Source organism: Ambystoma mexicanum, chromosome 6q (assembly GCF_040938575.1).
Source record: "Ambystoma mexicanum isolate Mex_15411 chromosome 6q, UKY_AmexF1_1, whole genome shotgun sequence".
In the NCBI taxonomy this organism is placed as follows: Eukaryota; Metazoa; Chordata; class Amphibia; order Caudata; family Ambystomatidae; genus Ambystoma; species Ambystoma mexicanum.
Window position 1 is genome coordinate 1,483,043,010 of NC_090937.1, and position 22,986 is coordinate 1,483,065,995.

At 43.9% G+C, this 22,986-nt stretch overlaps 1 protein-coding gene across 4 annotated transcripts in view; it reads right to left on the bottom strand.

The window, feature by feature from the left end:
- Positions 1-206: 206 nt before the first annotated feature.
- The window catches only part of EIF2AK3 (eukaryotic translation initiation factor 2 alpha kinase 3), a 394,300-nt gene continuing 371,520 nt past the window's right edge, over positions 207-22,986 (bottom strand). For all 4 annotated transcript variants that reach the window (XM_069632207.1, XM_069632205.1, XM_069632206.1 and 1 more), the window contains one exon: positions 207-2,497. In XM_069632207.1, coding sequence (XP_069488308.1) covers positions 2,321-2,497 — 177 coding nt within the window. In that variant the 3' untranslated portion in view covers positions 207-2,320. The remainder of the gene's footprint in view (positions 2,498-22,986) is intronic.

Below are 22,986 nucleotides of genomic sequence, written 5' to 3' on the forward strand. Positions count from 1 at the left end.
CTGGTTGTCCTGATCAATACATTTATGACAAAAGAAATTGCAAATCAACTATTATCGCAACAGCCCAATATTTTTTTAAAAGAACAGAGCAGATCATTAGAAAAGTTCAGAAAAACACAAATGAAAGAAAAAAGTTTCAAATCTTGTAGCAATGTCAACTGCACGGACTACATTTCACACACACAGAAATACAAAAGAGACATTACTTAAATAAAAACAGTTTTAATTAAACCATTTAGACTTGAAAGTCTCAAATATATAATGCACTTGACAATGTGTTTTGTAAAAAGTGCTGTCTGTACACCGACAACCCAAATGGATTGATTCTGCATCATTATAAATAAAAAATGAACATATTTACAAGGTAATTGGTCATTAAGTACATTACAAAAAATACATGAGGAATGCTCATAATCCTGTTTTAAGTACAAAGCTACAAGCTCACATAAGACACTTATGACTTCATTATCCATTAAAGAACCATCATTTCATATTTTACGTGTGTTCATTGTGTGCTTTGCATTTCTGGCACAGTGATTCAGCAAATCATAGTAAATCGTTCTTTACCAAATGTTAATATTCGTCTATATATTCAATTGTCATTATTGCACATTTTAACAATTTCTACAGCTTTCAACATTTTTAAAAAGTACAGGATGTGCCATTTTTTTAAAGCTAAAACTACATTCGGCTCTTTCATTTCAGTGACAGTTTTGAATTTTGCCATAAAAAAGTGCTTACATTTACACTAAATGCCACAAAGGATACCTGGCTCATCAGGCCACGAGAAATTCGGTTTCAACTATACAGTGCTAAATGGTATAATCTACAAAAATATTACAAACCTATTTACATTTCTAATTGCTTCTTCATTATACCAAAAGCCGCTGAGAAGCATTTATTTCACAGGGTGTAAACTCACATTAGGGAATGCAATTTTAACATCTGTAAACGCTGCTTCTCTATAAAGTCTGAGCCTGAAAACAAACTTAAATAACATAACATGATCATAATGAATTAAAAACTTAGGATAGAAAAACTCCTGCAAGGCTGAATGTAAATGCTCTTCTTCCAATGATACACGCACCCAAGCTTTTGCCATCTTCGAATGTCTTATTCAGATGTTCTAATCTTTGCATTTTAACCCAGGAAGCTGTAGCAGACCTTTTTTTTAAAGGGGAAATAATTTTAGGCTCATGCCTTTCCCATAGTGTGCTTAAACTGTATGCATTGGGCAGGTGCCAGTAAGCTCAAAATAGATCAAGAGATACATGTGTGTGCTTTGCTACATCAGACCAATTTCATTGCTCATGGGGTGGAAGCAAAGGGATCCAGATTACCAATATGTGTTCCCCTTTAATGTTGATATGCTGTCATGAAATGCTCAGCAAACCCTTCTTAACACAATGATTGCAGGGTTATCAATGCATGTAAAGTCAATGACCGCACGAGTACATAAGTAAATGCGCTTGTGTTTATATGGTGCTTATTGACTGGGTATAGGACATTTCTGAAAGTTTCAAACTTCGGCAGATAAATTAGGTACAATTGGAACAGGCTCATATGCTGATCATGAGCTAAAAGCCTGAACCATGGCCCTTTTGCCTCTCTGCAGTCAGAAACTTAAGTCTCCATAACCCAACTCATAACAAAGGTCTCTGTATGCAAAATGCACACCTCGGTTTTGATAATTACAGTATATTTAACAAAGAGTAATCCTTATGGGAGTCAGAATTGATATCCAATAGATGCAGTTCAATGGTCATGATTATCAAACTCCTGAGATGTCATGATATCTGAAAGCTTGGACCACTCATTGGAGTAAACTACCACTTTAGAAATGCTTGTAAAAGTATAGCATGGAGTGGAATATGGTGTCCCATATGATGAGTCGTCATCTGGAAACCCCAAGAGTATGAAGGAGTGGTAGGTTTTCAAAGCAAAGTACAATGAAAAATAATACTCATTATCTTGAAATCTGGGAAGAGAGTAGGTGAAAACCTATTTTCACAGAAAGATTTACAGCTTCACAGTAAATTAAAAACTTGAAGGACAACAAAACCTTAACGAATGATACAAACTGATTAAGGCGTAATGGTTTTCTCTCTTATGCAATGAGTGGGAATTTTTTTTTTTTTTTAGATTAACTTCTGTACTAAATTTGACATTGACCTACTCAGGCATTTGTTACCAATACGACTGGTACAGAACTATGCAGCTAAGTAGAACTCTGAACAAGTTACACATTTCCATTTAAGATTTACAATGTCAAGTTAATTATCAGTGGAAGACAAACCAAATGACAAAATATCCGATTGCCTCATTTACTAGGCTGCCTGGAGTGCTTGCTCCCAGATGTACTCAAAGTCCTTGATCGCTGCCTGAGCACTTGTTTACCTGGAAGCACCAGGTCCTCAAATAACGGGCTTTCAATGATGTCAACTGCCTCAGGTCGTTCGCTCGGTGTAGGAGAAAGCATGTGCGTTACCATGGTGTGCTGAAAGAAAAGAGAAAGAAATAATCAGTTCAGGCACATAATACAGAAAACATTGCTGCAGTCCAATCATGGCTTCCTGCCAACGGTGCGCTCAGCATCCATGATCCATCAAGGTCCACTGCACGTTATTATGTTTGAAATAAATGTGAATGTTTCAGTGTCTGCGCCAAGCAATGAACCCACAGGGCCACCAATGATGAGCATTTAAATGCCAGCAAAGCAGCACTAACGTAAGACCCTGCAACCTGGCCCATAACTCAGCCTGAAGCAGACTACATACCTGTGATAGGAGTGGTTCAAAGCTATAATTTAACAATACATAAGCACATTTGACCAACAGTTTTACAGAAAATAGGGTCAACAAAGTTTGTATTTGCATCATTTTGGCTGCTTACCACGAAGAAGGAATAGGTTACTTGCATGTAACTCCTGTTCTCCAGCACTGGTATCTTTCATGGATTTACATGCACATTGAATATTCCCCATCGTCAGGCTGGCAATCCTCGTTAATATCAAAGCAATTTTGCTTTGAAGCTTAAAACTGTCTCTTATATAGCCTATTGCTGTCACTTTGGATCATACTACTCCAGCCAATGACAATAGTTCTCCTTAGCTCCACCCCTGGTGGCCATCTCCAGATTTGGAACGAGCACATAACGTGGCAGTAGAAAGCAAGAATGAAGGAGGGAGGTTTACATGTGAATCCATGAAAGATCTCAATGCTGGAGAACAGGAGTTACAGGTAAGTAACTTGATCCTTCTCCAGCACATGATCTTTCATGGATTCACATGCTCATTGAATACGATTATACAGCCATGCATAAACGCAACCAATGGGAGGCAGCACAGCTCTACAGAAGCAATTGAACTCACCTCTGGAACACTCATCTCATGAAATAGGTTGCAGAGCATTGCTTGGTGGATATGGAACTCCTCCCTGGAATCCCTGTCAATGCAGTAGAATCTTATGAAGGTGTGGACAGACTTCCACATAGCAGCCCTGCAGATGTTGAGCAGGGGGAACACCATACAGGAACACTGTAGTAGAAGACACGGTTCTGGTGGAATGTGCCCTCTGCCTGCCTGGTAGGGGTCTGTTCCAAGTTGCTGACAATGCGAGCTGCAGCCTAAAAACCACTGGAAATGGAAGCCTTAGGCCAGAGCGGTCCCTTTTCCCACAGGTCCAAATGCCACAAACAGCAGAGTAGTTTTTCGAAATACCTTTGTAAGTGCGACACAACTTCAATGAACGAGTTACTTACAGCGAGTGCAATGCCCTCTCCGCTGGAGAGGTGGGTGTGCCAAAAAATTCAGGCAGTGGGTCATTCAGGTGGCAAACTGAGGGAACACTTGGCATGAAGGGTTAGTGCGAAGCACCACCTTCAACTAGTGAAAATTCAGGTACAGCGGTTTGCAGGAGACAGCTTGCAGTTTGCCCACACACCTGGCAGATGTAATGGCTACCAAAAAAGCTGTCTTCCATGATGGGAACTTCAACGAAGCCCGGTGAAGAGGTTCAAATGGAGGGCCCATTAACTCGGAGAGAACCACAATAAACTCCCACGGTGGCACTGGGGCCTTGACAGAGAGGGACAACCAAGAACAAACCCTTACGGAACTCTTTAACCATGTTGCGGGACCACAGGGAAGGTTTGCCAGTAGTGTGAGTGTAGCAAGAGATGGCTGCCAGATGTACTATAATGGATGCGTGTGCTACTCCTGCTTTTGCCAATGAAAGAAGATATGGCAAGATTTGCACAGCCTTGATTTGAAGAGGGATGAACGTTTGCAAATGACACCATACAGTAAAACGCTTACATTTGTGTGTGTAGCAGGACAGGGTAGAGGGTGCCTTAGCCCTTGCCAGAATCTTCCTGCATTGTAAAGGTAACGTGAAGTGTCCAAATTCTTGGGTGGCAGGAGCCAAGCCGTCAAATTCAGGGATATTAGGTCATGATGCAGAATTGATCCTCCTTATCTGGAGAGCAGGTCTGTTGGAGGAGGTAGTTTGACATGGATTGGGGTTGGAAGCCAGCGGCTGAAGTGTTCTAGGGAGAAAAGACCGAAAGTTATTTTTCTGAAAATAACTTTGTCTCTCCTGTGAGCATTTCAGCCACAGGCTTCCAAACCCACCTACACCCCCATACTTACCTTGCAGCGGCACACTTTGCTGTGTCAACACCTGTTCCCTTTCACTTCTATGATCAGGGTACCGGCACTGCAGGGTCTTTATTTGTATTTCGACAGGCTGCTGGGACACCCCCGCAACCTCCACTCAAAATATAGTGAGCAAAGGTGTGGAAGACACCCCTGCATCCCTTGCCACTGAATGATGTGGTCAAACATGTCCAGCCGTTCGGAATTTTTGATAGTGTGCCCAAAATGACTGTAGGTACTGCAGTGGGTGGAACACAGACGGGACCAGGGTGAGAAGTGGCGTGGCTTTTGTGGGCCATGGTAGAAGACAGTGCTGTAGGCATGTCCCTGTCCACATTAGCACCCATGGGAAAGGTGGCAATCGCCAGGGTCTGCTGTGATGTCAACGGCGCTGAAGACTGCCTGGGCGGCAGAGCAACCATCGTCAATTTGCTGATAGACAGTAGTCGTAGGAGTTGCCCCGTCAACAAGGTGGTGGATGATTTCGATCTGTGGACTGTCGACTGAGTCCTTGATGAGGTTGTCATCAACGAGGCTCTTGATGTTGACGACTTATGCTTGTGGCTAAAAGACGCAGTGGTTGCGGACATCGGCAGACGTCGCTACTCCGTAAAGTACGAAGATGGAAGCCAAGCTGGTACCGTTGATGTGGTAGTTGTAAGCGTAGACAAAGCAGTCGTGCACAAGGCCGCCGACAAGCTGCACAGAGTTGTGGGCGCTAGAAGCGTCGACGGAGGAACAATGAAGTGTGCGACTTGATTCCTTTTTAAGTTTCAAGGAAGTTTGTTCATGTGACCTCGACCTCTTAGAAGAGAGTACGTTCCATGGGTATGCCCTTTCTAGTAGAGCAATGACCGCGGCCCTCTTCCAGCCAAGCCACAGATTGGGCAGCTGCCCTTGTCATGGTGTGGATGCAAAAAGTACAAGCACCTATAATGGTAGTCCTCCAAGTACACGTTCTTGAAGGGGCATTTAGTAAAGGACTTGAAAAGGCTTTCCTTCTTTGCGTCTATCATTGCTGCGGTGAGGAAGGCCCCAAACTTGTGAGGATGACTTCACACAGTTGGGAAAATCCGTCGAAGGTCGGATTCTTCACCAGCAACGGGTCCCTATAGGCGGTAGTCATTGAAGTGGCTGATCTTCAAGGAAACTATTGAAACATTTCTCAAAAAATACAACCATTTCAAAGAACAAAACAACGAGGACTCCCAATACATAAACGTGCTGTAAAAATCTGAAGGGGTGGAGCAAAGGAGGACTAATGTCATTGGCTGGTGCAATATGACCCAAACTAACAGCAATATGCTACATGAGAAATTATAAGTTTCAAGCTTCAAAGCAAAACTGCTATAATATTACCAAGTATTCTGAGCCTGATGAATGAATATTCAATGAGCGTGTGAATCCATGAAAGATACAATGCACGAGAAAGGAAGCAAACCCGTTGTGACATATTACATAAGGAAATATGGATGTCTCACAATCCAAGATCATGGAAAAAACAGTGTCTCCCACACGTTAAGGTACTATAACTTATAAACACCTTGCTGTGGAGACAGTATGCGCAATTTCATTTTGAATGAGCACTCCTTTCCTCGTCCCGAGCTACCCTGAATTTTTTTTTATTAACCAGCATTACTCAGGCAAGCAGGGGAGTTACCTGGGACTGCCAACAAAATCTATAATGTGCTTGGTGCTTGTTGTCCCCCTTCAACAGATAAATCCCCCCCACCTCCTTTCTCCAGCCCCTTAAGAACATTCTAATAGATGCCTTCTTGCCACCCTTGCCCAGAGGTCTTGTATGTACATTTTCCATTTCCTTCAATGAAATCATGCGTAGTACCCCACATTCTGTAGGGCTCAATCACCTGTCAAATAATCTGGCGTTAAGCCATGCTCCCAGCCACCTCAACCACTCTACAAATAAACTATATCCACAAGCACATTATCTTCCCTCAGCTTTGTGTGATTTCATCCTTCCCCATCTCCACACAAAATAGCTAACTGTCTTAGAACCAGACAGAGCAGCTTGATCTGAGAGGGTTCTTGTAGAGTGGTGCTAACCTTTCCATGTGGGCCCAATAACTTGGCGTTTAGTGGAAAAGCGTGGACACGTGGTGTTAACGGTATCATGTAATATTATCCTCACCAAAAATATCGGCGTATATATGGTCGTTTGGAACGGCCATAGGCGTTATTTTTTGGGAGGGTAGTTTTTGGGAATGGGTGTTGCGGGGATGTCCCCCGCAGGGTCCATGCCTTAATATTGTTGCAAAAATGTGGCAATATTTTTGCGGAGATATTAACACATGGAACCGTGTTAACTACTCTTATGTACACTACAGAGTTGACCATCTATAATGCATTAATTCTCTGAAATCTTTAGAACATCAAGCCCTGGGATAGCCAGAGTTAAGCAGTTCAGGGAACTTTCCACTTGTTCCATCGGCTCCCAGGAGACATCCAGTAAGGCAGAGAAGGATGTTGGCACCAACTTCTAAAACGCAAAGCCTATCTTGGGGAATCGGTTCTATCATTTTGTAACACGTGCCATCAGAGTAGGTGAACAGCCTCATGCTAAAATCAGATGAACAGTACCCGATAAGAAAGAATCTGGCAAACTACAAGACCACATCCCATCTGCATGAGACAACAAGCAACTTAAGATCTATTTTAGAGAAGTCAGTGAGGTGTAGTTTGAATGACCATATATGAGGTCAGAAACCAGCCGGGCAATTGAGACCTATGCCTAATGTCTCATTTTTCTGTATTTCCACCTTCATTGCTTGATACATTGGCATGTTTTATTTGAACAGCAAACTTTATGTTGAAATTATAAATGGTTGTTGTTCCGCTGTAATTACTTCAACATTTTCACTAAAAAATATAATTTTTTGAAATCACAAATGGTCCGTGTTCTGTTGTAATCACTTCAACATTTTCCACTAGGAAATATATTCTGTATCAAAACTGTGTTGAAAATTATACATATGAGTAAGAAATATGTGTTTTTCACTGACAGGGCTGTTATTTTCAACAATGGCTTCCCCAACCATACGGGCACCGAAAAGGGTCTAAAAACCAGCTTGCACCCAAATTAGGGATGCAACTCTTTTAAACCATAGAGGGAAGGACAACCCCCTAGTCACAGTTTGAATGTCGTGGCCTGGCGAGTAAGGGTCCACATCGATCGTACCCAATGCATCATACATAGGTGGACAAAACAGAATATAAAGCAGACATAATTTAGCAAATGATTCTAAACCAGTTGCAATTGGTCTTACAGCAATTGCCTTACACCTTTAATGATGTAAATGATATACGCAAGTTTGGTAGTCCTCTTTTTTTGGGGGGAGGGGCGTCAGTGGATGATGACCAGAGATTAATAATAGCTATAGGGGATCCACACTAGCTACCCTCCCTTGCACCTACAAGGGTGTTACCATATTCATACCATACAACCTTTAATGATGTGACATTTTCCTTCTGCTGGGGGAAACCTTGGATATTTTGAAAAAATTGGGCGTTCAAGTAGATTATGCCTGAAATACAGGTCTACCAACTAGCCTCACTTTTAGATGAGTATGTGGGTCTTATATTGATGTTTGCGATTCTGTACTTCTGGGCCCGTCAGTTGATGGGAATGCAACGAACTATCCGTATTAAAGGCATACTTTCTGATGGAGACGGTTTACTTGATATACCAACAGATGTTAGGCCACAGAGATACAAAACCTGGAAGTATACACAGAGAAGCTCATGTTAATGTGCGAACGATCCTTTAAAATGCCTACTAACATGCATAGTCCCTAGCATAATCTATGCCTTAGAATTGTACACAGATAAAGATATCAGCTGATTTAAGTGTAATAGAAAGGAATTTATGGCGCAGAACACTTGGTCTAAGCAATGGTATTCCAATCAAAGTTCTAAGACTGGAACTCTGGTTACCTTCATTACTAAGCTACAAAATAAAACGCAACCTGTGGGTGTCGAAGCTGATGTCCAGGGAAAAGAATACAATTCTTGGTGATTTTGGTAAACTATTGAATAACGGAGTGACCAGAATGCCTAAAGTTTCATGTGACCTTGTCAAATCTTATAATAAATCTAAGGACCAAATAGATTGGTTCCCTAATGTATACGACAATTATTGAATAAATATGGAAAACGTCTGCAGAAAAGCATATGAGTGGACTGGTCAGAAAATTTCAAACATGTATCTAAATTGAAAAATCATACCAAATACACAAAACATACCTTCAAATTTATCAACAAACTATGTAAAGCTTACAACGAATAAAGAGCTGTTCCCCTTCATAATGCAATTAAGGCTTGTTTGCCATCATTTGTAATAACTGGAGCTTGGGCAGGTGTACCTAGAGCCGAGATACTGTGGACTTTGCACTAGGTCACTAGAAACAACCCACCATTTATTAACTTCATGCCCAATCCTTAGTCAGGAATATGAAATAGATTACAGTACATTTGTTAATGAAATGTATTGTATTACGGGTGATCAATTTTGGTCTTACATACCATCTGGATGTTCGATTGTGATGGAGTAAGTTCTCTGGCATTTATATCTTACATGGATTCACATGCTTGGAATATTCCCTGTTGTCAGGCTGGGAATATTCAGTTACACATTTCCTACTTTATTATATTAAGAAAAAAATAGGACTGTTTTGGAGTACATCTACGTCCTATGGGTGCATTCAGCCCCATTCAATGGGACGTCTACTATCTAGCTGCACCCCACAAAGTCATCCTCAGATGATAACCTCAGAGTGACTACTTACACTGTAGCCTTTATACCTGGGTGGAGGAAGGTGCATGTGAATCCTGTAGCCTTTATACCTGGGTGGAGGAGGGCGCCTGTGAATCCATGAAAGACACTTTTAGGGAGTTTTTATACAAGTTACTGTCTGTGAAGGAACTTGGAAAAGCCCACCTTGGATGTACACGGTTCCAACTCTTAGATTTGGGCTGAGCACCACAAAGGTTTGGTAGAATGGCTGAGCAGCCAGGCTTAGTCTAGGAGGGCTGTAGGAAGGTGCAAAGAACTCGGAACATACACTAATACACAATGTTATATAAAAGATTGTCATTTAGTGTATACAATAAGGCACACTGTTGAATATTTGCAAGTTAAGTACTAAAACACAACAAGACATGCAGAACACAACTGCAAGTTTCTTAAGTAATAGACAATAGGTGTAGTAACTTTCAGAATAACTTACAGTAACAAATCTCTTAGAATAACCATCTGAAACATATATGCAAAACTTTCTAAATTATGATAACCTATTATAACTTTGTCCCAACCTATCTTAAAGAGTCTAACCCTAGTTTATGAGAGTCTGACAATGTTCAGGGGGGCCCTAGGACACTAGAGGTTGAGTGGAGCGGAATAGGTAGGATACAGTGTTCAAGGTTCAAAAGTGGCAAAGTTCAACATCTCTTCTGGGTTTGCAGGTATGTAAAGGTAGGTTTATCAAGTCAAAGAAGCTTAGGGGTTTCCTTGTGAACGTTCCTCAAGGACCAGTGAAATAAGTCAGGAAACAGTACAATGGGTTGTCAACCCCAATGTATCTCTATGGGAGTCCTGGAGGGGTGCGAGATACAGCAATCTACAGCCCCCAGGAATATAGGATCAGCAAGCAAAGCTCAATGTAAGTTTTACGGAGAGCAGGACAGTTCCTTAAAATGAAGAACTTGTTGCTGCAGGACGGTTCCACAGGAGAGGCTACAGCAGACCCAGTCACAGGTTTCTCGGTCTTGGGGACAGAAGAAGGGGACCTCAGTGGATCTGGCAACAGCTCTCGGGCAAACGGATGGCCAGAAACAGATCTTCTCAGTTCTGGCTTGTTGGCGCCTTTTCCATGCTCGGCTGAAGAACGAATGTTCTATGGTATTTTATAATATAAAGATCAAGCGCTGTATTGAAGTAAAATATTTTGTAGGCTGTGTGGTTTTGTACTGCTGCTACTACGCTTCTGTCACGTTGACCTACAGTTCCCAGCTGTACTGTAGTTCAAGGGACTATTTGCTTAACGGGCGCATGTGTCCCGGCACGTGAACAATTAGCCGGTCCGCGCCGACCACACTGTAGTGTTGTCCTTCTCTTAAGGAATGTTGACTGCATTTTTTAGCACTCCGTTATTTATGACCTTTATGCATCCTTAGGAAGCTATTAAGATTGCGAAGAGCAATCTGGGAACAGGTTCCCGTGAAGTTAAAGATCCTCCAGACACCCCCCCACTGGTACCTAATAACTTAGGTAATGTAACTTTAAACAACACAAATATGATGCGTATTGACACAGAACTTAATAGCACAACACAGGATCCAGCAGTGGAGCTGCTCAAACCTAATATGATAGAACCAGCTTAGATCAATGGCCAACATACTTTAGAAAACCCATTAGCTATGCCGGATGGACATAGAGTTCAAGAGAACGCTGGCTCGAATATTATAAACTCTTTTAAAGAACAAGCATTTGATGCTGGCAAAATGGTTTTCACTCCGCCCTCGGCCATTACTGATAATTTAAAAACTGCATGTTAGGGAGAATTCTCTTGTAAGGCTAATTTCCCAAACCTAGCGAGTCCCCCCGCAGCTTTGCGGGATTTTTTTTTTTTTTTTTCCTCCTGCTAAGAGTGAGACTCTTTTACTCCCACTCTTAGGCATGATTTGAGGTATGTCTTTGACTTGTTATGTGCTTATGGGCTATGGGGTTTCTTTTTGCTCCATAGGGTATCTGTTTTTCTGTATGTACCACAGGGGTGTCACAGTGACCCCCAAACAGACTCCATACCCTGGGACTGACTACTGTCTCCCAGGGCATGTAAAGTCACCATTGGCTTTACTAGTCCAAAATTGTGAACAGAACCAGTGCAAACCATCATATTGTGGAAGTACTGGAAGGGGTTAATTATATTGCCCCTGGGTCTGTTTTCAAGGGGGCACTTTCCAGTCCCCCCTTGTCAAGTTTCTGGCTTGTGGCAGTGGTTACCACGCGAAATATTCCATCGGAATATTCTCTATGGGATTTTCCCGTTGATTTTAAACGCGCCACTTTTTGGTGCAATGTTAAAGATACCGCTGGTTTATTCATTTAATATTAAATCACCGGTTGGGTATTTTTGCCAGAACTCAATTCTAAAATGGCGTTTGTGTCTGTCTCTGTAACTCTGACCAAGGTCGAGCCCTTTGTTCCACTTTTTGGCGGGTTTCTCCACAGAAGCCCTCCAAATGGTGCCACTCTGTCTGGGTTCCACAGCAGGAGTGGAGGGGGGAATTGGCACCCTGGACTGCGTTGCCTCGGCAACCCAAGTCGCACTCTACTCTGATTGGCCCAGTGGTGAGCCGCCCGGCTCACCACTTAGCATGTGTGATTGACAGCTAGGCTGATGAATGGGGGTTTTGCTGCAAAAAAGCAGGGCCTTTGGGACTGGAACTTCAGAAGTCGCCACAGGACCTAAGAATCCGAAGAGGGAAGAAGCTGAGCCATCTGCAACAATGACACCACCGGTGAAGCCCCCTGCTTTAACTACCTCACCACTTTCCCGACGAAAAGAGAAGATCTTCTGCTGGACGAGTCTTCTTCGTCTGAGCTGGTGGGATCAACCAGTTCGCCCTTTTCGCTTCCAAAGACGTCTCTTGGTCGAATCGCCTGTGCCAAGCACCCCGGCGGCCGGATAGCCAAGCTCACCACTTTTGACCGCAAATAAAAGGACTGCACCTTTTAATAGGGAACTCTGTGGCTGGTTTCGTCCCTGTGCAGTGCAACTACCCCCCGTTCCCTCCTCAACAAGATCGTCTCTTCCCCTGGTCGGAACCACAAACTTCAACCACTGCCAGGAACTGCCCCCGCTGAAGCTTCCTTTCTCTTTAAGGTACTGTGTCCTGCCTGGCCTCCCTTTCTACAGATTGCTAAAAGGTGATCCTTAAATCCTTGGTTTCTAAACTGGGTTGGCTCCAGGCCTTCCAACTATATCTTCTGAATGACCCCAACCTCTTTTGAACACTCTGCAAAGACTTTTAGTGCACTTTAAACCGTTTGATCCTGGGCACATTTCGCTTTGCTCCATTTAAAGTGGGTCCGGCCTATGAACTTTGGCTCTACAGTTTAACCTGCCTTTCTCCCCTTGCTCTGAACTCAAAAGTGTTGGGAAATGTTTTATTTGTATGCTCTGCCTTTAACTACATTATCAGAGTGCCATCTTGGTTAAGCGCTCACATCTGTTCTAACAAATAGTAGTGTTTTAACCCTGATTTGTCTGATAACTATTGAGGGAGGTGTGTATACTTTTCATGACTGTTTTAACTTGCTTTTGATTGAGAGTGCTAGTATATGCCATAAAGTGGGTTTTAAATAAATAATTATATACTTTTTATACAAAGCTCTGGTCAGTGTTTGTTTGCTCTACTGTGTTTGGCCCTATTGTGTATACTCCACATACTGCCCTACTCTTCTTGAGAGAAGTCTGACTGCTCAGCCACAGCTACCAGGAAAATCTGGGTGGTGCAGACTGCTACCAATTGGGTTTACTGCTTACTCCTGTAGTCAATCTTTTTACAGTGTTCCCCCACGTAACTGCACAGGATTCTGCCTAACACTGCATTATTAAATACTTGCTCTATTGTTATGCCACAGAGGTGGCAGATCTAATTGTGAGCCAAGATTTGGGCATAAAATGTCTAACTAAAACTTGGCTTAATGATGCTACTAATCATACTGCCCTTCTGGCTAGCCCAACAGGATATAGAATATTCAGGACAGACCGCACGCAAGTTATAGGTGGTTGTACCGCTCTTATCCTTAGAGACACGTTTAATGCACACGAGACAATAGTGAATATACCCTTATTGAACTTAATATCGACCATAATACCACTATTAATATTCTCGTTTTTTATCGACCACCTATGATCACACCATCCTTTTAAGAACAACTCCTCACCCTGACAGAAGATTTTACCAAGACCTTTACATACACATTGATTTTAGGGGATTTTAACTCATGGGCTTATCACAAGAATGATCCCGAGTCAGATTCCCTTCTCACTGCCCCCCAGACTATTGGGTTCTCTCAACTGGTTAAGAACTCCACACATAAAGAGGGACATATTTTAGATTGGGTGCTTACTCACAATCTTTTTACTACTCCTGTGGTTATCTCTACTAGTGCTTGACTGATCATTTTTTGATTGCTTGCGCACTTCTTCCTACAAAGCTCAAAAAAGCCAAAAGTCATTCTAGGATTGAATCCAAAGATAGAAACATTTGCACAGTCTCTCCTGAAGCCTTTACGGATCTGGCCTGTCCATGGATTAGAAATCTTGCCCAGAGCGATAAGAAGTGTGTCCTCGTGGAGCTATTTCAAGAAATTACAACACTGATCATAAACTCACTGGCACCCGTTATTATAGACACAGACCATGGGAAAATAGAATTAAAAAAGACAATGCGAAAGTATTTTTGGAGAAAACTACCCTGTCAGGAGACTCTTGCCATGTATCGTAGATAACTGTGTTTTGTTCTCAGAGAGATGGAGGGAAAAAAATAGCACATGGTGCACTGAAATTCAACATGGTTTTACGACCAAAATAAAATCTCATTGAGCGACAATCAATGCACATCGTGTGAATTCATGCAATATGGGCAACAATGTGGTCAACAGTAAAAATTAGCGGTTAATGCACTTCAATCGAATTCCCGAGTTTAGTCTCCAACAAATCTCATTTGTGTTGGAGACACATGTCCAGCCAGTATAATCAAGCCTTTTCTTTTTAACTCTAAAGATTAGGTTTCCATTCACGGTTTGTTAGATTGATCATCTGGAGCTTATGTATCTTTACTTTGACCTTCCTCTTTATATGTGGTGTATGCATGGTCTGTTACATGTGCGCACTGAGGCCTCTGGGCGTGTTGCACTTTATAAGAATGTTTTAATAATAATAATAAAGACTTATTTTTTTTGTCCTTGTCTCGTGTGAGGGGACTTTGGGGAGCTGGATAGTCTCTCTGCAGGTCAAGAAAGATGCCCACAAAGTTCCAGGCAATTTCTTTCTTCCAGCTACTATGCACAGCGGTACAGGACCCCATGTATTGGTGTATTGCAGGAAGTGGAGGTTGCAGCTCTTCGAGAGAGGGCACCAAATGCAGTGCATTTTGCGACTGGTTTGGCCCACCAGTCCAAAGGAAGAAGTCGTCACGTTCGGATCTTCCCTGTTGCTCAGAAGTGGAGGTCAGGACAGCAGTGGTTACTCCGTGGGCTCTGGCGGTTGCTGGAAGTTGTTGGCATCTTCTTCCTTCGGGCTTCTTCCGATTCTGTTACAGTGGTCGACTGAGTTTCTGCACCAGGACCTCAGAATTTAAGAGGAAAAAACTGGCTGCTCCCCCCAATCATATCTGATGCAACATTATGCGGATGGCTGTCCAACAGGGACAGACAGCCGCACAGTCAGAAATGGTTTTCTCAGGCACTCTGCAAGACCAAGGACTGGGGGGTTTCGATTAACCCTCCCCACTTCCTGCCAGTAACTTAAAGACCCTTTGCGGGCTTTCCAAAGGTACCTCCCCAACCCAGGTGGGTAGAAGACGACCTAAGAAAGGACAAGCCATCTTGTTCAGGACTTTAAAAAGTACAGCCACTATTTTGAGTCAATAGTGACCCTTGTGTCCCCTACCGCGATTACAGCCTGCGATAAGAGTTCACAAAACGTTGCGTAAAAGGTACACTGCCACCAGCCGGAAAAGAAGGACTTGTCACAGTAACCAAAGGCTACTGGAGAAGTGAGAAAACAGACAATGTTTGCCCTCAGCACTCCACATACAGTGGGTGATCTGATCTCACAAAATAAGATACAGGTAGGATAAAGAGTATCCAACTGCCTTGGTAACAGGTTATTAACCAAGAGGAAATAAAGAAACATTACAGTGGAAGCTATAGGAGCTTCCAGTAACACAGCACAGAACGTGCTTTGTGCTACTTCAGTAGAATGTAGATTCCAGAAAAGAGGAAAGCACGACTCCTAAACAATATGAATTAAGGTTATTGTAAGGCGCAAAGTTCAAAGGCATCAGTGCGTCAAGAAAAAGGACTGAAAAGAGAGACTACTAGATTTTAGTTGAACAGATTAAGTTTTTAAATTATGCCTAAATTTGTTAGAAACCTTATCTGGCAGAGCGGTAAAGGCAGGGAGTTCCACAACCTGGGGCCTGCTACAGAAAAGGCCTGACCTCCGCAGTGCTCCAAACAATAACGTAGAACTACAAGCTGGGCCAGAGAAGCCGACCATAGGGACTTGGAGGGGCAAGAAGGTTGCATTTTCTCTTGGAGGGCCCTACAGCCTTTACCCTGCTGTGCCCGATGAATATGAAAAGGATTTAAAATGAATGCGCGACACGACAGGTAGCCAGTGTAATTCACGCCAGGATACCAACACTAAATTTTCATAAGGGAAGCCTGTGATCGACCGCACCACTGCATTTGGCAAAATCTGAAGGCGTTTCAACAGATAACCCGGTTGTGAAGGCAATAAAGCATTGCAGTAGTCCAAACTACCATTTATAGCTGCTGCAACAATACGAGCATCGAACACCGCAGGAATAAAGGGCAGGACTTTCTTCAATTTCTTCAGCTTCAGGAAGCCTCTAATACAGGTGGACCCAACTTGGGCCTCCATAGTTAATGAAGCGGAACATTTCACCTCAAGGTTTCTCACCAATTTAGCAGGGGTAGGAAAAGGGACAAAGTCTGATGGCCAGTGAAGGGAGGTCCAGAGTGCAGCAAAGGAGGACCCACAACCAATATCTCTGTTTATGCCCCATCTAACTTGAGCCAGTTTTGGCTCATCCAGCTGCCAAAGGCTTTTAATGAGGCTCTCAATCTAGCAGCCATAGTAGCATGCTCCAAATTCAGCCTAATATACCTAAAAGAGGTAAAAAGTGTTCAAGACCAGAGTAAAAGAAATTAAAGTTACTCACTGTAGTGACTAGAGTCCTCATAGTCCATAGCCCTCTTTCCTCCATCGTTGTGGGTGTCCCCCTAAATGGGGACGGTACCGGAACCTTTGGCAGCGTAAAATGAGCTACTGCTTTCAATTTAGCATAGCGTGCGGGGCGTGGCCCCGGTTGTGGGAACTGCCCTGAGGCCCAGCCCTCCGGCGCCTCACCTCAGTCCCCTTTTTGCCTATCTGTAAGTGATTTCAATCCAGCACTTCAACTAAGTCAACGCCTAGCGTGTAATGCACAACTGAAATCCTTATTTATTTGTGTCTAAAAGTTATTTTATTCTGAACGATGTACCACTTATATCACGCCCCTCTTTGAACTCCACCCCTCCCCAACTGAACCAGGAATCAGGCTGGTTTGCAAAGTTAAAATATTTATGTATTTCACAATATAATCACACTATTTTTAATGGGTATACAAAAATCACCAATGGCGTGATGTCACACTAAACAATCTCGTTAATCACAATGAGTAATGATGAGCAAAAACAATGCAGCACAGAAATAATACTTTTGGGTGTATACTCAAATCAAATAGCAGTGTGGTTACTATTTCCCCATGCACATCCCTTAATCCCCCCAATATGCAATATGAAGAGATAGAAAGAGAGAGATCAGGTTTCAGGAATGCCGAATTCAAACAAAATGTCAATCCCAATTCTCCCCCAGCAAACACAAGAGAGAAACAGGAATGATTGACAAACTGTCAAAATGGTTTAAAGTTGTCTTTGAAGGGATTGGGTAAAACACAATCTGGTTTAATTCACTGAAATTATTTAAATCCTAATGGGAGCCGCTTTGTATGGTTGCAGACAAACACTAGCAATGATTTGACACCAATAAGCAATGTGCAAACTGAAATTTGAGGTTGGGTGCAATGAAAAGCTATTTTACACGTGTAATATTTTGCCAAAACGAAATTTGCGGCAAACTTTTCCGTGCGTGGTAATGGCGACTGCGGGAAAACTATAGGGATTTGAGATGTGGTTTTTGCTTCTGTGGAAAGCTGTGGATGTTAGCTACATGTAGAGATTTATTTCTAGCATAAAAATAGAAGAAGTTATGGACGTTTTAGTCAAGGTCGTTTTTCTGAGAAAAACAGGGATGTGCTTTCAAAAGACAAACAGGATTTTTTTTACACTTGGGTCAGACTATGAAGAAGCAAATACTACACGGGAGCACAGCCACTAGACCAGGACGCCTCTGGATCAAGTTTTCGCCTGCTGAGGAGCTTGCCTTCTTCAGATGAAATAGATCAGCGCAAGAATATTTAACAATACTTTTACAGAATGAAGATGATGGGGATGAGATAGAGAGTTCAGGCAATTCAAAAATATTTCTAACAATGCAGTTCAGGCTATAAGATCGAATGGATTTGTATAGGGATTACTACGGACAGTACATAAACTAGTGACAATCCTATACTATGGCTACTCACTACAAATGTTTTGAATGGAACCGTCAGTGATCTGGTTCTGGGACAGACTGCTGGGCACACCGGACTGGACTGGTTCAGCGATCAGCAAGGCACACTGTACACTGCACAGTAGGACTGGACAGCAAGGCACTCTGGTTTGCACGGCACAGCATGACTGGACTGGATCTGCAATGGCTCTCAGTCACAGCACAGCGTGGCTCACGATTGGGTTTAATCTGCCCTAGTTGGTTATAAAGATAATTCTTTGGCAGGCAAGCATTTAAAGCACAGGCAGTTTGTTGGATGGGTTCTGGAAGTTAAAGCCCAGCTGAAAGTGGTTCTACTATACAATGAGCTTTTCTGCTTGCAAAGTTTCTGGAGTCTGGAACAAGGAGTATGGATGGATCTCCTTCAGGGGGCTTCACCAAGATCGGGATGGTGGGTGGATCTGTCTCTTTCTAAGTCATCAGCTGTCTCTATTTATGCATTTGATAAAGGGGTGTATGCTGAATTACCCTAAGCGCACCCCCTAGGTAGGCTATTGGCTAGAGTCTGCTCTCTCCCTTGATTGGAGGAGAAAACAGGGTGTCACCATGATGATGTGGTTTTACGATTCAGAACACCCTCCCCTTGCCTTTTGAACATAAAATCTACTTTTGGTATCATACATATTTACATGTGTGCAATCTTTATAACAATAACATACATAGATCACATTTTGTGGAGAAAATACTCTTTCAAGCCCCGTCACTGTAGGATCTTGGGTCTGGATTTGACAGAATTTCGAACTTTTTGTCCGGGACGCAATTTCTAATTTATCCAAAATGTGTACACATGTGCGCATTGTATATGGGCATAAGCGTGCAAAGTTTCATGCTTCTGCAGCAATGCATACATTTGCTGCAAAACCAGAATTTTCACGGTGCCTTCCCAGAACATCATACAGAGTTCTGGCATCTCTTAAAATGTGCACCCAAAAATCACATTAACAATGCTGTTAATTCTATAATTATTTACAAATGTGCACAGTCATTTATCAGTCTTTTTAAAAAATATGCTCTCTGTGCTTGTGAATCCACAAATGCTTGTCTGTCCCCGCCTCCTTTTCCTCCTGGCAGCTCTTAAGCAATCCGCCCCCTTCCTTCTGGGAGAGGCCATTTTTGACACTTCACAATCTGCATATCCTTTCAGCCAGAGAAAGTCCATTGTCCCCTTGTGCTGCATCCCAAGATCTCCTCCCCTGATCTAATTCTCACAAAGGTGTGATTTCCTGGCCTTGGTGGGAACCAGAAGGGAGATGCCTTTTGTTGGGGGAAGCTGTGGAACTGGTTTGGTGGCTTTGAATTCAGCTTAAATTCAATGTCATTTTATTACATTTTTCTTGGTTTAAAACAAAACTTGCAATTTTCAAACAAGCAGCTAGAACACTTATTCCTGCTTCTAAACCATGGAATTTAAATAGTTACACCCTAGGTTCCTCTTAATAACAGGTCACTTAATTTTTTAGACATTTGATTTCAATTGCACAAGTTTAAATCTTCTGATGCAAACTACTGACAGCTGTCATACAGGCGGCCGCTTGTACTATGCCCATATTTTGACAGATTTCACAGGCATGTACATTTTTCCTGTGAATATTTTGATGAGATTCCGCTTTTAATGACATTGTATGTTCATAATGATTTCTTGAATGAAGTGACTAATAACCCCCGGCAAGAATATTGGATGTTTTATGATGTTTTGGACCGGCATAGTTTCAGCAACCAAGAAAAAGGGATTTAAGAACAATTTCTGGGTTTCTTTCAGTAAAGCACTGCCTTTCCTGCAGTTTCCATTTTTACATGGTGGGCAGCCCAGTGACATGTTAAAGCAGCAAAGTCTCCGTTACACCACTGACAACAGGCAAGGCAGATTTGGCAGCCATCTTTTCGTGTTTCAAAGCGCAATTTCCATAGGTATTGGTGCGCCCAGAGGTTCTGCGGCCATTTTGATAATTCTGGCACCACCAGGACACATGGATGTCGCAGGGCAGAGCAACTGTGGGTTAATACATCCCACATATCGGACGCTGGACATAACTGGCTATGCTGACAATTTTAGTCCTTGGCATACTAGTGGGGGAAGGTGGATGGGACGTATGGAGGAAAGGGGACTAGGAGTACTCCAGTAACAACAGCAAGCAACTTTAATTACTCATATGTCCTGTCCCCTTTCCTCCAACCTTGTAGGTGATTCGACACAAGACAAAAATGGGTGGAGCTGTGACAAACTGCCTCGTACTTAAGACGAAGTTTGGGTGAGTGCGCAAGATGACCTTGTCATTGTAAAAAGTGGTTAAGGGCTTGCACAATGTCAGCGCCTGCAGGTCACCGACTCTGCATGCTGAGGTGAGCGCCACCAGCAGGGCCGCGTTCAGCATCACCAGTCCGATGTCTGCCAGCGCCATCGGCTCAAACGGTTTACGTTGTAAGGCCACAAGCACCACGTTAAACATCCCAGATGGGGTGCGACCTATGCACCGGAGGAAATAGCCTGGATATGCCCTTGAGGTGGGCCTTAACCATTAGGTTGGCCGCTGAGAAACCATGACCCGGCGAATTCTTGTAGACCCTGATGGCCGCCAAGTAGGTGCGGCAGATATCATCCTGGACGCCGGACTGAGCCAGGAGTGCAGAAAAAGACTGCACTTTGTCCATTGAGCACGGGAGGGGGTCCAACCCCTTATCACAAGCCCAGTGGCAGAACCTGGTCACTTACTATTGTACTGAGAGCACATGGATGGCCTACTGTATGATTTCCCAGTTGCCGCCTGAAAAATGGAAGTGGTGAAGTCTAAGCTGATCAGGAGCCAGGCCGAGAGGGCCAACCTGCGCAGATCTGGGTGTTCCACTGCCCCACCCTGCTGCGTCAGGAAGCCCCTGCTGGGGATCGGGCGGGTGACAGGCACCTGGGAGCGCAACTGCAGCAGGTCAGAGAATCACGCCCTTGACAGCCATTGGGGGGCAATCAGAATGAGGCTGCATCCTATCGAGGTCCGAAATTTGCAGAGGGTCAGCTGGAGCAATGGTGGTGGAGGAAACGTATAGCACCTGCGCCTGTGCCAACAAAGCTGGAACGCATCCCCCAAAGATGCCTGTCCCGCCCATGAAGCAAAGAGGGAACACTTGGAATTCAGAAGAGATGCAAATAAGTCCAGATCCAGAAACCCCAATCTCTGGAAGAGGAGCACAAACAGCTTATGTGTAACTCCCATTCGTAGGTGTTGAACCCCAGGCGGATGAGCTGGACTGCTTCCACGTTGTTGTCCCCTGGGAGAGGGACAACTGCGATCCATATCCCCTACGACAGGGCCCACTCCCAGATGAACACCACCTCCATGCACAGGCGGGGGGAATCGGGTCCCGCCCTGTTCATGTATAACATGGTAATTGAATTGTCAGTCCTGACCAGAAGCGTCTTGCTCCTAATTACCAGTAAGAAATCCCAGAGAGCTAGGCCCACCACCATGAGCTCCAGCAAACATATGTAGGAGGGCCTCTGCCCTGAACCATGCACTGTGAATCGAATAGCCATCCAGGTTAGCCCCCCCCCAGCTTGTGAGGGGAATCCGCCATCACTACCGGAGTAGGCTCTGGCTGAGAAAAGGGGGCTCCCACTGCCACACTGAAGATCCGGTAGGAGGGACAGAGGAATAGGGAGCCTATCCGGCAGAGGCGTCTCATCTTGAGGCGGGTTTGGCGCACTGTGAGCATGCAGGATGCCATCAGGGTCAGAAGGTGCTGGAACCATGATGCAGAGCTGGTGGAGTTGGCCAAAAAGCGACAAATCTCCTTCTGGAGGGACTGGAGTCTTTCGACCGTGGGGAATACCCTCTGAACAGCCGTGTCCCATCTAACTCCAAGGAACCCCAGGTCCCTGGAAGGGATCAGCTGCAACTTCCGCTGGTTGAGAGAAAACCCCAGCTGGTGAAGAACATCCACTAACCACTGGCAGGAGTGTACTGCGCCCTTGGGTGAGCTGGCCCCCACCAATCAGTCATCCAGATAGGGGTATAGGTGGTGGCCCTCAAAGCGAAAGAGGCCAGTCACCACACATGAGCTTCGTGAACACACAAAGGGCCAAATTGAGGCAGAATGCCAGCACCCTGTACTAGAAGTGGTGCGATATAATTATGAAATGCAGGAATTTCCGGTGTTGTTGGAAGATGAGGGAGGTGTAGGGATGCAGCTTTGAGGTTTAAGAAACACATCCAGTCCCCCGCACACGACGACTCCAAAATGTGTGCTAGGGTAATTACTCTGCAAACGCTTCAAGATAAAGACAGGTTGAGGAAATACAGGTCCAGGACTACCCTCAGCCAGCCTAGTAGTTCTTGTGTACCACAAAAATCCTGGAGGCGAACCCAGAGCCTCTGTCTGACAGATGCACCGGATCTCTCGCAGCAGTGCAGGCCACCCTATCTGCAAGAGAAAAGAAGAGGGTAGAGGAAGAGGAAGACTGAAGCCCGTGGAGACTACTGAAAGAATCCAAGGACACCTGAAAAAACACTCCCAGCTGTCTGCAAAATGAGCCAGCCTGCCCCTCACAGGCGAGCTGTGTTCCCTGACCAAGACATCGCCTTTTGGCATCCGAGGTGGGAGCAGAGGATGGGGAGCAAAAAAAGCCCTGAAGGTCCTCTGCTCCTTCCTCCAGTTGTCACTGGGAGACTTGTCTTGCCGCTGTGTACCGCAATCGCTGAACCCCTTGAAGCCGCTGAAGGATCAGTGTTTGAACTCTGACCTACCCTGGGTGTGACAAAATAATAACTTCGCCCCTGCTTTGTCAGGATGGCCAAGGACTTCATGAAGGTCTTTTTTGTTAGCTCGTCATCGGTGGACGAGTGAAACAGGTCC